The following is a 17876-nucleotide window of genomic DNA, read 5'->3' as shown; positions in this document are numbered from 1 at the left end:
GAATCATTTATGCTGCTTTATATGTCACATTTTATTCAATATCTTCTTGGAACTATAGTGAAAGCCCAGTAGTGGGAGGATTTGCTAACTGACTTTCAACAGGTGTCATTTCTAGTTAGTAACTAAGGGTAGTGAATTTCATAGGAGGTTATTTCATTTTGAAGAAGTTAAGAAAATATTTTTTCCAAGCCAAATATAGTGGGACATCAGTAACTTTTAATAGTATCCACAATGTTCTTTCTGAAATATATCCCTAAATAAAACTTTTTTTCCTGAAGATACAATGTTGGCACTACAAAGCCAACATATCCAATATGCAGGGCAGCAACAGAAATGCATCTTCCTTGTTCCAGTATTTCAAGCAAAGAATAACATAAATATTATAAGCTCATGTGCTTGTAAGTTATGAAAGGTTTCGTATCTTCTGGACATATTTGTGACAATTAAAATACTGATTAAAAATCCAGGACTATAAAATAAAGCTAAGGTTCTAATCTGGAAGTTATTTTGACAAGTTATAGCTCAGAATTTTTATCAGCCGATCAAGACTCTTGTATTGCCTTGTACGTTTTATTTAGGAAAGAGATTTTTCTTATTGAAGTATGTCGTAGCAATGAGACACCCCAGTTTCTATACCATCATATCAGTTCTTGTTTAGTTTATGGACATCAACATTCCATCAGAATATGCTCAGCATAAATTAATGCAGGTGTCAGGTCTGCCATCTAATATTATTTAGAGGATTCATTATGCAGCTGCTTGAAGAAACACAGGACTGGAAGGTCCTGAAGTCTACTCCCAGGTACAATTTTTGGAAATTGATCATGTCAAGCTCTATTTTAAAATGAATATGAGTTTTTTTTTATTTGAGTCATTTTCTCCTTTTCAAGGCTGCTTACAGAACCACATCTACAATAGTTATAAATTTTACATAAATTCTAATTTTACTGATGGACATTCATCCTAATAATATTGTCCTTTATCTGAAATGAAGATTCTTTGATGTGCAAGGTCTTACCTGACTGATGTGTGTCTAGGGAGCAATTACTTCTCTTTTGGTATTCTTTTTGCTAGACTAGCCAAGCAAAATTTTATTAGTGTCCTCACCTGATATAGGATTCCTATTGCATTGATCAACTTCATAGCACTTCTCTTTTCCTCGTGCTGTTTGAAGTTATTGAAAATGGGTGAAAAGGATTGTACATAAAATTTCAGAAGAGCATCTTGAATGGTAAGGTATTCCCGGGAGGAATGAAGAAGTGTTAAAGCCATCTAATACATTCCAGGGGTGGGAGAGAGGGTCTGAGAGAGAAGGAAGAGCTGAGATAATAATGAAATTCAGACTAAACTAATCAGCATTCACTGGGGAACCAGGAGGTGATTCTGCACGGCGGGGGAAAACTAATTATTAGGAAATACTGAAGAATTGCTTATGAGAATGCTTTAAAAAAGTAAGTGTACTGCAGTGGAGAAGGACATGCTGAGAAATCTTTGATTATGATAGGGAAAATTTGTTGGTAGTATTTTGTTCAGTTTTAAAACCTGCTGTTGAATCATGCTATTGCTATTTTGTTACATATATAACAGTGTATTTACATGACTTACAATAGTTCGGATGAATGTTTCGCTGAAAAGCTGGCCCTTAATGTGGAAGGCTTGAATCAGATTATGAAAGATGGAAGTGTTTTTATTTTGCAAGCACTTAGGAAATTGTATGGCTTCTGTCAGCTAGCTCTTACTTACAGCAGAATAGGGGTGACCAGACTTCTTAATGCGGCTTATGCACACTAAGTGCCCTAATACTCCACAAGCAGAAACTCAGAAGGGAATCAAGTAATGGTGTTTGAAACCTCATCACACTATCATAAGCAGTAGAGTTACCACAGTTTAACTAATTCAGGAAGGGTCAAAAGTAGGACCAAGCCAGTCAGGCTCACTTCAATCCCTGAGAAGGCGGTGGAGTAAATCCTCTTGGAAACCATTTCCAAACACATGAAGGACAAGAAGGTGATTGGGAAAAGTCAGCATGGATTTCCAAAGGGGAAATCGGGCTTAACCAACCTGACAGCCTTCTACAATGAGGTGACTGGTTTGATGGAGGAGGGGAGAGCAGTGGATGTTTTTTATTTTGACTTTACTGAGGCTTTCAACAGTGTCTCTCGTAACATCCTCGCAGACAAACTGAGGAAGTAAGTGGAGGCCAGATAAGTGGGCAGTGGACTGAAAAGTATCTGACCAGCCAGGCTCAAAGCATTGTGGTCAGCAGCATGAAGCCCATCTGGAGGACGGTTGCTAGTCGTTGATACTGGAGCTACTACTGTTTAAACATCGTCATCTATCACCTGGATGATGGGGCAGAGCACATCCTCAGCAAGTTGACAGAAGATACAAAACGCAGAGGAGGCTGGATACAGCAGATGGTGGTGCTGCTGCTCAGAGGGACTTTGACAAGCTGGAGAAGTGGGCTGCCGTAAGGAACCTCATGAAGTTCAGCGAAGGGAAGTGCCGCGTCCTGCACCTGGAGAGGAATGACCCCGTGCACGCAGCACTACAGGCTGGAGCCTGACTGTCTGGAAAGCAGCTTCAGAGAAAAGGACCTGGGTGTCCTGGTGGACAACAAGTTGAGCATACCGAAGGAAGTACGTCGCCAGAAGACCGAGGGAGTTGGTCCTTCCCCTCTACTCAGCATGGGTGACGTCACTTCTGCAGTGCTGCATACAAGCCTGGACTCCCAGTAAAAGAGAGACATAGACGTGCTGGTTTGAGTCCAGCAAGGGCCGCCAAGATGATTCATGAATGGACTCCAGCATCTTTCACATGAGGAGAGGCTGAGAGAGCTGGGACTGTCCAGCCCGGAGCAGAGAAGGCTCGGTGGGAATCTGGGGTGGTCAAACACTGGAAGAGGTTGCCCAGAGAGGTTGTGGAGTCTCCATTCTTGATGATATTCAACAGCCAACTGGACACAGCCCTGCGCAATCTGCTCTACCTGACCCTGCTTTGAGCCAGGTGGTTGGACCAGACGATCTCCAGAGGTGCCTTCCAACTTCAATGATTCTATGTAAATATGGATTTTAGTAAAGTTGACATCTCTAATCAAAAGAAATTTTTAGAACTGAGCTTTCTTGCTCAAGAGAACAACCAATAGTAACTTCATTATAGAGAAAAACATTTGTGCAATGGGCAGAAATTAAAAACCAGGAAATTCCATCTGATCACAAGGAGAACACATATCCTACATAATCTGCATGATCAATCAGAAACTTGTGGATTATATCCTTTTTAACATTTGCCAGTAAAAATGGAAAACATGAGTAACTTGTGCTTTTCAGATTAAGCAGGTGGTCTATGCAGAAATATATTGAGTGATAAATCGGGTTAGTATTATGTCTGTTATCATCCAAAAGCTCTCAGACAGTTCAAAATGACTAATGGACTAATCATTCTAGAAGTAATTAAGCCCCGTAAAAGTAATTTGCTTACTATATCTTAATTTTTACTTGCAAGGTGATAGAAAAATATGTATATTTATTTTAAAAAAAAAAAGACAGTTAACATCCAGTTATCTTTCATTAATATCTTAAAGCCACTTTTACATGAATTTATATGAACATATTTTTCATTTTATTAATTTAGCTGTAAATGAAAAGCTCTTTCCTCTTTTTTTTTTCCTTTTTCTTCTGTCTTCTAAGTAGTCAGTTTTGTTTTGGAATTTAACAGTTTTGTTATAACCTTTCCACTATTAATACATTAAATAGTCAGTTCCAGAACAAAATGCAAGAAAAACAAGCAGGAACATAGAAGGGGAATACCAAGAGAGATGTAGTCAACAGTTAAATGCTGTGCTGCATTCATACTTTAAAACTAAGTTGCCAATGTATTGCATAGCAAATATAATTACTTCCATTCAACAGATGGAAAAACTGAGACTTAGAGGTGAAGGCATCCATTTCAATTTATCAGGCAAGCTAGTAACAGAAACAGAAATAAAATTCAAATGTACTTGTTCCTGGTTGTACGTTTAGGCTTAGAGTAGGATAGCTTTAGTTTAGCATGATAATGGAGAGTTGCCCTATCCAGTCCATAAGAGATGTTGAGGACAGGGCTGTGATCAGTGCTGTTTAAGCAAAAGGCACTTGTTTGCTGAGGGTTTACATGTGTGTGCCCTGGTAGGATGATTTGACTGTTTCGTTTTCTGAAAAAGAGCACTGAGATGTTGCTGCTAACTGCCAGGAATATTTAGCTGGAGTGGAGTGGCGTTGGCAGAACAGAAATGTAACATGGCAATGAGCGTAAAGAAGAAAGAGAGTCTCCATAGAAGGTAGTCAGTGAACCAGAAAAGAGCTCTTGGGGCTAGCAGAATATGTGGTTGCCACTGTCTCCGCGTTTGAGATACTAGTGACTTTGTATATGTAAGAATAATCTGAAATCTGCAAAGCACCAGTTTCACATCGATCATGCAGGCCCTCAGCATTATTCTTAATCTCTGTCTGAGCAGCTTCATGCAGGGTTATTATTGATCACTAGTGCCTGTGGATTTGAAGGGCAATATTTGTAAAGATGGAAAAAGTTCAGCAGTATAGTCTCAGAATTCATGGTACAGATCAGAAAAACTGTATTTTCATGCTGGCTCTAGAAGTGTAATATTGTAAATATGGATCTGTGCATAATCTTTCCATGATCATATTGGGAGTTTATTTTTTTGGATGATGTGAAGAGGAAATGGATACTTGGAAACAGTGATGGATGAATGAACTTTAATTTCTCACCTGGTTAGAAAACTGTTTTGGGGAAATACAGTATGAATGGTTTACTTGAGGCTGTACTCCAGAGGCAAAGTCAGAGCTATAGAAAAGTGTTTGAAATAAAAATGATACAGTAGTTTAATTTAGGGAAAATACTTAATATTTTATTTTCCTTGTAAAATTTATAATAGTAAGAAAAGCTAAAAAGAACAGTCTTGTCTTTCAAATGAATTTATGAATTATTTTTAAAATGTGTGTGTATATATATATATATATGGGAGTAAGGGAAGGGAAGGTACAATGAAAACTTTCAGTCACATCTCTTTCTTGTAATGAGACATGAGTGTGGGGTAAAGAGATGACAAAAAATAGATACTATAATGTCCTTAATAGTCAGTCTACTCTAGGATTGATAGCCAATGCAAGTTTATGTGCTTATTCCATGATAATGAATTACATGTAAATTTTGAAACACAACTTACTGGGCAAATAGATCTGAATCAACATAGTTAAAATTATAATTTGCAATTAAGGTGTAACTTGGTTTTACGTTCATAGGTGTAAGTCACAACCACTTGCCAACTTTTGCCCTCAAAATACCCTTTATGTTATTACTGATGGAGATCCTGAGAGTACAGTTCAATGTATGACTTGCCATAGGAGGGTTGCTGTAATCCATCTTGGGTTGATGTGTGTACCTGTGAAAGGACATTTTACTTCCCCCGTATGAAGGAAACTGTTTCAAATTTATTTTTATATGACTTGTAACAGCAGCATGGAAAGCAGATTATTTTTCTTGTATCTGTACAGTGTGCTGGGTTAAAACTAAAGCCCCGGTCACTCTACTCAATATTTAGATCAAGCTAATCTGAATTTTGCCAAAAATTTTTGGTTTGTAGTTTGTCGAATATAGGTTTTGTGGACACGGTAGTTTACACAGGTGTGGTAAAATCTCCTTGGCGGTTCGCTTGGCACTCCTCCTTTACAATTATTCCTTTTCTCCTCACGGATAAGGTGAGAAGGTTATTTTCTGGGCTGGCCCCAGCATATAAGCTGTTAGCTGGACAACTGTGATGTAAATTTAGTGCATAAAAGAGCAGGGCACAAAATACATTTGTTGGGATAGAGTATTTAATGAAATTACTGTTTCCATTCTATAGCAACTCACAGAAAGGTTTTTACATACGGTACAACAAATTCAGTTGTGTTTAAAGAATATTTTTGTATAGTAACTATTTGCTTGGCTCCATCTTTGTATGGCAGTGAACCAACAGGTACTTCAGTGTGGATTTTGGCTTAGAGAGATTTGTGTATATTGGCATGTTGTATAACATTGCACATTACTAGATCAGATACATTTATGCTTGAAGAGTAAAATTTCTGAAGCTTTTTCAGTGTCCTTTTGCCTTAATAGTTTCAAATCACTATCTCTGTGATCACAAAAATGCATTAAAATAGATACTATATTCCTTTCTCTTTTATCCTCCACAGCAATGGAGTTTCATGAAAACCTGCACAATATAGGAGCAAGAGAAGGCTTAAAAGAAAGAAAACTGCAAAAATCAGTAGAAAGTTTTACGTGGAACATTACAATTTTAAAGGTAATGTGTCTTCCTTTGGTTAGTTACTGTATTTTTCCATTCACAACTGACATTCTAATATTGTTGCTGGTGATTATTCTGTGTCACAGTTCAACTGGATTTATTCACTTTTATAACCATATTCAGTTTAGTTTATATAACTTGAAAACACAGCAGACTCTCAATGTGAATTTTCTTGTTTTCTATTGTGGGGGGTTGTTTCATCTAGTTTGACATTTTCTTTTTACAACTTTTTAACGTTAACAGGATCCACTGTAATCTCGAATACATGGGTGAAACATGAATATTGATTTCTGTGAAGCCATTCGGGCTGGGAGGAAGCTATGCCGCTGTTTAAACCCTGCTTTGTAATTTGAAAGGGAGCAAGAGTGTTAAGGTTAATGCAGTTATTGAAAAACAAAAGGGAAGCTGTTGCTACTGCAGTCAGTGATGAATGGTGATTAATGATACATACAAATTATATTAGTAATCCAGACTGGAATAAGTTGAGTGCATACGAGCTGGAGATTCTCTGCATTTTGTTGAGCGCATTTGCTTATGTTTTGACACAACAGTAAGTGATGAAGTACAGTAAAGCTTTCAGCCAGAGACCCTCAGGAAACGAGAATGTGGAACAGTTCAGGTTTCTTATCACTGGTCTTTCATCTCAGCAGAGTATATAAAAATTTCTAGAGATAGCAAAACTGCCTTCCTTAATTTATTCCCCTGACACTATCCTTCTAGCCCAAATTATTCAAGTTTTGTGTTTACATCCACTAATAAGTTCTTCTCTCCCACTCAATGAAATATTTCATCACTATGTTAAACTATAAAGTCTGTTTGAATTACAAATAAAATTATTTTCTCCTACTTTTTTTATTTTTAGTTCTTAATGAAAATAGAATTCCCTATCATCTCTTCTTACAGTGAACTACTACAGAAAAGCAGTAATACACATGTATTTCTCCAGCTTTCCATGTTGGTTTCAACTGTTAAACTTTTCACAGTGGTGCTTGGTGCTCCAGTCCCCCTTGTGTTATACTGCACAAGTCCAGTGCAGAGGAGAATCAGAAAGAGGTTAAATTTGCTACAGCGTGTACAGTTAATACATTCTAAAAATATGCATGCAGGTCCTGCTTATAGGTAAAAGGACCAGACTATCACTTTTCCTTTATTAGAGCGGAGTTTCCTGAAGACAGTGTATGGGATGTGTCAAGTACCATTCCTGTGCTACCTAGGGGACAGAGAGGAGAGGAGTCAGTTCAGTGGATTTGGGCAAATGTCAAGGAAATAAATTCTTATCCCTTCTTTACTTTTCCATCAAAGGTATCGGATATCAGCTCGGATAGGCAAATCTATTTTAATGCTGCCTGAAACAGCAGTACCTTTGCTTCATCTCTGCTTTCCATTCAGAACATAAGGGCTGAGGGGGGAGGTTTGCAGTTGGTGAGTGACTGAAATGTGAAGTCGTGATTTCTGTGTAAGCCAGGAAGTGGAGAACCCGCATGGTAGATCTGGCTCCTTAGAGCATTGAAGGGCTTTTGTGCATATCCTTAGGATTAACGTAATTACGAAGTTAGAAGGCCTTCCTTTTGAAGAGATTATTGAGAAAATCCCTTCAACATTGACTTGGTTTTTTCCTACTTGCAGATTAAGGTCCTTTCTGTAGGAAGGTACAATTTGTCCCATAATTAATACTTTATCAAAAAAATTGGTGAGATGCTTAATCAGCCTGTTGTCAAAACTTCAACAGGAGGTGTTACAGAAAGTTCTGGTATGTTGTTACATCTTAAGTTATTTACAAGTATTACAGTTCACATAGGCATCTATTAAGTGCTGTTATTCACATTTAGATGTACAGAAAGTTAGAGGTTGTGATTTGTTTGAAGTAACATGTTGAGCTTTTTCACTCCAGACTCTTTAACTATAGGCTGTAACCATAACTTGTCTTGCATAACATAATTGAATAGAAAAAGTTTATCCGTTTCTAAGGTACTACTCTTCCTGTCTGGAGAAAAACTCCTACAATCATATTTCGATCTAATACTATGTTTTTCCATTTTCATTTTTCTAGTTCTCTAAAAAATATGCGAGGACAGGGATGGAAAGTGAATGCCCACATTTTTTAGAGTAAAAATTGACCAGGGGAGTGACAATCTGAGCCGCTTAAGAAGAATTTCTTTTTTCTGTTGAATTCCCTGCCTACGTCAAATTACCTTCCCTCTTGAACAGCACAAAAATAAAATCCCGTCTGTTCAGTGGCCCCTAATTTTGCTGTTCAACAAGCAAGACAGTTGAGCAACCAACACATCGAAGGTGGGGCCATGCTTAGATGGATTTAACTTTTTATTCTTCTTGTAATTCGGCGCAATTTTTTACATGGTCCCTTGACTATGACTTAGGAATTGCTGTGTGGCTCTAAACAGCATTACTAAATAATTCTGCATGAGCGCCATCCTCAGCGCCCTCACAGAGGAATTGCAGAATGCTCACATGGTGTGGCTGATGTATTTTCCAAACCGATTAAGCTGCATTTTACCCTCAAGGTACATACTGATCTTTTTTTTCGATTGGGACATGTTCACGACAGTTGATGCAATGGAAACTTCAATAAAATAACAAAATTGACAGCTTAATTCTAAGGGAACTCTTTGTTTAGAACATCTGACATAGCTATTAAATATCTTTATGTGTGTGTGTGCACGCACACGTGTTACAATTACTATTTTGAAGGATTTTATTTTTCCTAATTTGAAGCCATGTGGCCAAATTTATTATTGGTGTAGTATGTTTGAATTCAGCTGAAATATCTCTCTTCAATTTATGTATGTGTATATACACGCATTCCCATTCTTATGCACCCCATATATGCACATATAGATATTTGTTTAACTTCAGAACATCACTAAGAGTAAATTTAGTCTGCTTTAGTGAACTTTGTTGCCTGTCTGAGAGGTTTAGAGATTGTACAGTATTAGAGTATTCTTCTGTTTCAGACAGGCAGTTTGCAAGATCATTTGCTTGTAATTTATTTATTGTTATTACTCAGACTGATAGCACTCATATTTTCTAAACATAGATAATCACATTTCCTGCCAGAAAGAGTATACAGTTGAAGAAAGAAAATCACCCTAAATACTGCTGCAGCAGACTCCTACAAACAACATACTGTAACAAATCATGGACTTTCCTGGCATAGCAGAACTTTGGAAAAAACCTACATAGGCTCAGAATTTGAGATGCCCGTAGGAAGAGCATAACAGCATCTTTAAATTAGTCTTTGCAACAAAGAGCTGTTCTAAACACATAGGGAGAGTTCAATGGAAGAACTTGGAATGAAGGTGGGACTCATAACTCCAGCATCTGTTAGATGCTTCTTGCTGGCTATGAGTTTTTAGATATGTCACATCAGACAACATGAATTACTTTCTCTTGAAAGAAATCCCAAGGCATGCAGTTCATGGCATCTGTTATCTCTGTAATGACGTTGGTTCTGCACCTACGTTATTTTTATAAATGTATTTATAAATGGAACACTCAAGACACTTATAGGGGTGCAACTTCTTAAACAGATATTTAAAAAAAAAATAATCTGAATTTTATGGAGCAAAGCTACGAGTGGATTCAGGCAGCACTGTTGTCACCATGGGGCATTCATAAAGCCTTTGATAGCTGCTGCCTAGGCCTGTAGGTACTCAGAAAACCTCCCACACCCCAGTTCAATTTAAATATCTAAAACTACTAGTCTCTTGATGTTGCTGGACTGATGGGAGTTTGGTTCCTAATTAAACCCATATTTAGAAGTTAAGAAGTTAAGTCCTTTATGTCCTGATTCTGTAAATGCACTCAGAGCCCATCAGCTGGGCATGGAGCACTGCAGTATGTCCCATTGTACCTAGCAGCCACTGCTCAGAGAAACACTTTGAGAAAGGGGTACTGGCTTCTTTCTTTTCCTGATACGAACTTTGGGTCCCAGAACCTGAGCTAAAACCCAGTCATTACTGATACAATTTCTTGGGATTTTAGGGGGAAAGGGTGCTCATGCAGTTATTTCATGTGTCATCTCTACAGTTTTACTTTCATGTTCACACACTCACTGAAGAACCTGTTAACCAAAAATCATGAGTGAATGCATACCAAATTATAAAGGTAGCTGTGCTGAGACATTCTAGTTAATGCTATATCCGATTGACTCTGAAATGATATCTCATTTCATAGGCATGAGAACTGATAGGACCCATTTTAGTTTTGTTTTTAATTACCTTTCAGGAGCTATGATATAAAAACACTGCCTCTTAGCTGAAAGCGTCAAAACAAACAGAAGATTTTTAATGTTGATTTTAGAAAAAAAACAAAACAGAGTAGTTGACACAGGCATATTGGGGCAGAGAGATATGAAGGATATGGAACTGGGCTTCCACATTCATTCACATCCTTTATCGTTGCTGTTTATTAAAAGCTTATGAATGAATATCAGTTTCGTTCTTTGATGTTCTTTAAGGTCTTTTTCATGTCTGCCTACAAAACAGCTTGATGCTTGATTTATTTTCTGAAGCTTGTAAATATCAGTATGTGAAATAGGTATTCAAGGTACATAGTGCTCAGTTCTGTTAGTGAATTTTAACCACGGGGAAGGAAAGGGAGCAGCGATTGCTGTCTGCTGCTGTAAGGACACTGCTCTTGCAGTGCTCTGCACTTGTGATGTGCAAGGCTTGTATTGGTCCTGTTCCTAGATGGGAATTATCACAAAATGCCTGTTAACCACAGTCCTGGGAGTAAATTTGAGTTTCGTAGTGTGTTTGCCAGGCAACACTAAGGGACTGAATTCATTTACACTTACCTGTGGTAAAAGGCTGACAGAGCCAGCCCTACCATATAGTGAGAAACATTATATGGTTTTGGTTCTGCAGCTGCTCCAGATTCCAGCATTGAGTTGTCTCGGTGGACCAGCTTTGTCTCTTTGAATGTAGATTTTTTTTGTACTTCCTCATGATAAGTCTGCTTGACTAGGGTTTGAGCTGTTGATAGGTTTCTTGTATTGGCTTTACAGTATGCATTTTAAGAGCAAGTAGTGTACGGCCATTTGGGGCTGTTAAAGAAGGTGAAAGGCCTCGGAGTAGCCCATAGATGTGAGAGGTTCCTGTGTTCCAGCTTGTAGTCTACTGACTGTACTATTAATTTACTTCTAAATCAATGGCCCAGGTTCTTACGCAGCTACAGAATGCATAGAATATGAAGAATTGAAACTGAATCTTGAGAGCCCTTGGACAAGAGACATTTGATATATAACTAGAAGTCTTTTAAATTCTTTTAATTGAGTGTGGGGGGGCAATTTTTTCAGATCTGGAGTACTTTTTTACATTTCTGCCTTTCAAATGAGTTATATTACTGTTCAACGGTGTTCACTGTGACTACAGCTTGAATTTTTAAGATGCATACTGCTTTTTTTCCCCCAGCATATGGCTTTATGACGGTACATCAACAGAGCTAGGCACTTTACCTCAATTGCGCAGACCTCTCTCACTTGAGCTTGTGCCGTATTTGGTAGCAGTGGTTGGCTCTTGTTTTGTCTTTGGATCAAGACATGTCAGCACATAATGACAACACAGTTGGTTTCACAAACATTTTTGTGAGTTCATTGGCATTCAGAAATCAATTGCTTCATTCTAAGTGTTGGAGAAGAAAGTATCCAATGTACAGATTCATTTTTCTATTTCACCCTGGTCTAAACTTGATCCCACTTGGCCTAATGTGTTTAGTCTGAATCCCTGTTGTCTGCAATAATCCAGCCCCTTATCCCAGATACTCTCTTGTCTACAAAGTTCATCTTCCCTGATCAGTCTTGTCCAGACACTCCCAGTTCCCTGCTGAAAATCCAGCCATTCCCGCTAACTCCTGGCTTCCTCCTTCCCCTCTCTCCTCCATCCAGTATTCTCTTCCCGCTTGGTGCCTAATTTTCTCTTCTGGCAGTTTTTTCCCATTGTTTTCAAGTTCATGTTGCCCCCTCTTCGCCTCTTCTAGAGATCCTTGCCAAGGAATCTTAATTTTAGTTTTCTCATCACCTTACCTGATTTCATTGTATTCTTCAGTCTTCTCCCTGCTCTGCGTTTTTGTTTGTTTTTCTCTTTCACCAGCTTTTAGTCTTATTACCGAGCTCTCTCACTCTTCTTGAGTTGTTAGTCCTTCTACTTGTCTGTCGTTTTCAGGCTTCTATTAACATGGTGGATTTTGTCAATCTGTTTGCGTTCTGTATTCCAATCCCAAATGTTGCCTCAATCTTTCCCTGTCTCCACTCACCTGTCTGGTCCAAATTCAGTGTTGCCGCCCTGTGTTCCTTTTTCCTTATTTCACAGTCTCCTCTTTCAGCAGGATCTAGTCTCTGCTTTGTATAGTACAGTCCAACTTCCCTTTCTGCAGTCCTAGGCTTCTTGCCAGGTCAGTCTCAGAGATCGCTCTTGCCTCCCTCCTTTTCTTCATCCACCTCCTCACCAGAGTCCCTGTCCCAGGCTCTTCCTTCCCCTCCTCCAGTCTGACTTTTGGACTGCCTGCATTGGCAACCAAATGTTGGTGGTAAGACAACTTGGAGAAGCCATACAGGAAAATAAAACCTTTTTCTTCTAACGCATATTCATTATTGTGTGGGAATGGAATATGCATTGTCTTGCCACATTGCTGGAGCTGTCAAGAGATGAAGAATGATCGAGAATGAAATCCTGAGTGATTGTACTAACCACATTCAAAATCTGATTTTTGTTTATTAAAAGCTCATAACTTGGATCCACTACCCTGGCTCCCTGAAGTCATTTGAATTACAAGTCCCTACCCCAAGTGGGAGTGGGGAGGGAAGGATGGGAGATTGTTAAAAAAATTCTGACAGCATTTTCCTATCTTTATTCTCAGAACTGAATGAACCATATGGATGAGGTTATAGAATAATATTAAACATTAATAATAATAAAGTCTGCCAGTGGCAAAAATCCTGCATAGAGAGTATCAGCTGAAGTAGCTAAAGTTTGGCAAGCATATAAGCAACCGAAAGCAGGTTTTTTTAAATGAGAAGTTTTGGGCAACCTTATTAATAGACTGTTGCTAGCAGCTCTGCCTATAATAAACAACTTGATTAAAGTTCCAGAACTATGTTCTACTAATCCATGTAAAATGGAACTTGGGCTAGAAACAGATGCACTCCAGATATGACTCATTTAGTCTGCTGGAGTGTTTTAAATTAGCTTTTAGTTGTTTGTCAGTTTGGAAAAAAGTATGTGATTTTAAAAAAACGTAGCCCTGGTTTTCTGTAGAAGAAAATATTACTGAAGCTTGTGCTGTGATTGGTGAACTTCTAGATTTTTTTTCCTGTCTGGTAATCAGAAAAAAACCACTTTAGCTATTATAGTCTTGGATAAGGGGAGGGGGGGCATTATTTCTTTGAAGAAAGCAATATTTGTTTTCAATTTGTGTGCCTCAAATGCGTAATTCTGCTTACTTCATAGGATAGTATTTATGCTCTGAGTTGCTAAAGAAGAAAGGCTGAAGTGTCACACCATGTGTGCACACATGTTTTTGTCTGACTGCTGTTCTACCTCTCCTCCTTTATTTTTTAAATCAGAAAGTAAAGTTAGATTTTAGCCTTATTTGGCAGAGGAGGAGAGGCAACATAGCTGTTATGTCTCTAGAAGAGACGTGAGCATCTCTTCAAGAGAAGTGTCTGTCAGGAGCCAGAATTTACACGGGACAGACATGAGTACCCCAATTACAGGAAAAGGTGCAGTCAGTGTTCATACCTTATTAGACATTATAGGAACCCACAGTCTCAGGGAACTGCAGTACTTGCGTTTGTTTGTGTGTGTGTCTGTGTGTGTTTTTCTCCCCTTATGACACTGTTTAAGATATGGTATTTTGAAGCATCATTTGCTTTTCTGTAAGCTGTGGGGCAGTTCTCCTTCAGGAGCGCAGGCACAGCGCGGTCGCTTTGGCCCTTGCAGACTTTCTGCACGTGCTTGTGAACTTCCCTGTGTCCGCCAGTAAACGCGCGGTGCTCACCGTGCGCTACAGGCTTGCTCGTTCCCTGCATGTGGGCAGGGCAGGCAGGTAACGGCTGCAGAAAAGGCAGTCCAGAATCCGCTAGTGAGAGCCGTTGCTGTTAGAGGGCTTTAATCAATACAAAGCGATGGAGTAGCTAACGCTGCGGGACAGAGCCAAATCACCTAAGTCTGGGACAGTTTCTCCTACAGCTTTACTTAAAACTTAATTACTATGAAGAGAAAGAGTGCAAATAAAGAGGGGTAGCGATAGCGCTGAACTGCAAACAATCCTGTGAAGTCTTTGTCATCCCTGTCCTTTTTACATGTTGCTGGCCAACCTGTATTGTCATATTTCATGCTTTGACAAACGATCCTTTACCATGCTACTATTGAGTGAATCGTATTGCTAGGAAAAAAAATCTCAAAGAACGAAAAACCAAAACAGTTTACTGCTCCCTGAAGTAGTAAACTCAGCCTTCACAATTTTCTCTATGCAGAAACATTTATAGTCCCCAGGGATTAAAAATACAGCGCAGATTACTTTCCTGAAAGCTGTTCGGCAGATATGATCCCTATCCCTTTGTTTATGCAACTGGTAGGCTCCAGAGAAAGCGAAGAGCTTGGTTCTTACTAACTTCAAGTAGTCCAATTCTGAGTTTTGTTTTGGGGTTGTTTTTTTTTATTATTTTTTTTGAGCAGGGCAACTGTACCATTACTCTGAAACAGAAGAAAAAAAAAGGAAAAAAAAAGGGAATCCTATTATCAATTGTGTATTCTAACTGCATTTTTTTCTTACAGGGACAAGCTGATCTTCTCAAATATGCTAAAAATGAAGCACTGGAGAATCTGAAACAAATCCATTATGCCACTGTTTCATGTGGACTCAATAAGCCAGGCACTGAAAATGCAGAAATCTCAAAGCCCCGTCGAAGTCTGGAGGTCATACCTGAAAAAGCAGGTGATGAAAACGGAGAATGAGAGAATGCTCTTCTCGTAATTATGGAGTTTATAACTCTGTGACCAATTGTAGCTGCATAGGACGTTTGCTTTGCACTTACTGTTGGAAAATATTTGGAATTTTTAAAGCACAACTGGAGAAGCTAATTACAATCTATTGAAACTGTGAATGTATGTAGCAACTCTGCTTGTGAAGGCAATGATATTGTGTAACACGGAAATTACGTTATTGGCTAAAATATAGTATATATGTAAAAGATACTGTAATTCAGTAATAGCGTGCTGAAAAGTTCATTATAGTGCCATAGGGAAATGAACATTTTTTAAATGAGCTGTAACTAGAGGGAAATCGGTTGAGAGAATTTGACAAGATGCCTTGATTTTCAAACGAATCAGATGCACAAGTCCTTTATTTCTTTGCACAATTCGTTAATTGTGCTAGTGAGGTGAATTATTCTTTTGAAAATCAGGTCCAAAAAAGTAGAATCCACATGTTTCACACTATATGTAATTCAGCCGCTCAGATGTTTGGGTTTGAAGTGGTATTGATTTTATTGTTGAGCCATAAATTAAAATGAGAATGTAATTAGACAGTGATCACTGACTTCAGTGCACTATAGGAGAGCCATTATATAAAAGGAAAATGTGCAATCAGTCTGATAGCCTATGTCAGAAGAAGATACATACCTATTTTGCCTAAGATCTTCTGCAAGTGTGTGTAGATAATGTGACCAAACTGCAAGCAAAATTTGTAAATAGTTTTTCATTTTGTGAAGTGAAGTGCTCATATTAAAGAGTTTTATGAGATTGCTCCCAGACAAGTAAAGCTTTTAACTAAATTTTAACTTTTTTATTTTTCAAGTATTTTCTTCCTTACAGAATAGGTGATATCTCAATAAGCAGGTTTGTCAAAAAAAAAAAAAAAAAAAAAAAAAATTGCCGTCTGGTTCTGTTTTGGTTTTCTGACAACATTAGGTAAAGGTATTGTAGCTGATATGCTCATTGTAAATTGACTATACCAACCTAGAGTGTTCTCTTACTGTTTCTGATTTAACAATAAATGGACTCTATAATTACAGAAGCTAATAAATTTGAAGAAAAAACAAGCAAAATCCTACAGAGATCAAAATGCAGTTTTTGTTCAGTTGTGGGGAAAAAGGGGAAAGACGGTGATGTCTGTTGAAAAGCATTGTTTTAATTAGAGGACTTCAAGACATGCATTCTACATTTTTTTTTTTTTTAACCAATTCAAGATGCTGTTTCTGCATTCAGATTGCAATGAACATCTACATATATATAACATCCTGTAAAAGTCAATGGAGCCCTGACCAAGATACATACTTTCACCAAGTATACTTTCACTTAATCTGAATTATTAGGGACTTAAATTTATTTTCTAGTCATTATAAAATTAAAGAGGGAGGGGGAAGATGAAAACAATTTGCATAGTAAATGTCATATCTTGAGCCTGCACTTTTAAATGTCAAACTGCATGGGTTAGGAGCAGTTTTAGAAGGTGCTAAGCTCTTTCAGTGTCTAGTGACAGATTGTATGCCTCAATATTACGATCTTGCCAGGAGCGAGTTCTGTTCTGTGTTGTGCAAAATGAAACATTTAACCTGTGGTAAACACCTGCAAGTGTTGCTTTTTAAACAGTCCTTCTCTGCGTTGTCAGCTGGAAGTCTTCCGATTGCACCTGAAGTTGATGGGAAGCAACATGAAATTCACTGTTGCTAACTATACTCCGAGCCAGTATGAAATTAGTCTTCCAGGGCCATATCTATCAGATCTAAATCTGATTTATCTACAGCAAAATAACTCTGTTACGGCAAGATTCAGCCAGACCGTAAATACACAAGGTCAGTTTCACTTTATCAAAAAAGCCAAAACCTAGGCTGTTGGAATTTTGGTTTCAACTTTTAGTCCTAATTGAAAGGTGTAGACTGGGGAAAAATGTCAGTACAGTTGGCATTATACTTCAAAGAGGCCTAGAAGCCAGTAAAGCTCCGTTAGCAGTCCTGGCCTACCACTGTTTGCCTGGCATTTACAGAAAGACATAATTTATATCACAAATTAAGCATTTCTGTAGAGTCGTCTTCTCCAACCAGGTTATCAGAATTGATGGCTTGGGTATTCTTAGCATTTGTATCTTTCTGTTTAGCACATTACATCCTTGAAAAAGATCAAGGAACTTTGAAAGGATTAAGCAGAGTTTGGTGGTTTTTTCTTTGCTTTACGGCAAAAAAAAGTAAGTGAAACGTGAGTATCACATGAGCTAGGACTGACAGATTTTGTATGTTAAACTCTACAATATATATAACTCTGCTTACTCTGATCCTGTTCTGTCTTTTTAAAAAGAAAATTAATACTTTTTTGGAATAATATCCTTATATAGTGTCTTCTTTAAAAAAAAAAAAAAAGAAAAACAGTTAAAATACATGCATTTAACAAAGTGATCATTTAAATATATTTGGATTCTAGTCTAGTGCTGATTCCTTAAAATGGAGGTCACTTTTGTGCATTATTCATACTCAGTCCAGATCTGTATGTATCGTAAAGCCTTAAAATGAACTCAG

General features: G+C 38.0%; 1 protein-coding gene across 3 annotated transcripts in view; it reads left to right on the top strand.

Annotated features, from left to right (window-relative positions):
• Positions 1 to 16398, top strand: part of PLCL2 (phospholipase C like 2) — a 106673-nt gene extending 90275 nt beyond the window's left edge. Inside the window, exons 6-7 of one of the 3 annotated variants that reach the window (XM_087771882.1) lie at positions 6234 to 6343; positions 15142 to 16398. In XM_087771882.1, coding sequence (XP_087628008.1) covers positions 6234 to 6343; positions 15142 to 15321 — 290 coding nt within the window. In that variant the 3' untranslated portion in view covers positions 15322 to 16398. Of the gene's footprint in view, positions 1 to 2176; positions 2275 to 6233; positions 6344 to 15141 lie in introns of those variants that run through there. The other 2 variants (XR_015707806.1, XM_087771892.1) reach the window with 2 other exon arrangements.
• The last annotated feature ends 1478 nt before the right edge of the window (positions 16399 to 17876 follow it).

The sequence above is a fragment of the Nipponia nippon genome, unplaced genomic scaffold (assembly GCF_047370975.1).
Source record: "Nipponia nippon isolate SJK-2023a ecotype South Korea unplaced genomic scaffold, ASM4737097v1 scaffold_1, whole genome shotgun sequence".
NCBI lineage: Eukaryota > Metazoa > Chordata > Aves > Pelecaniformes > Threskiornithidae > Nipponia > Nipponia nippon.
This window is presented reverse-complemented; position numbering and strand designations above follow the sequence as displayed.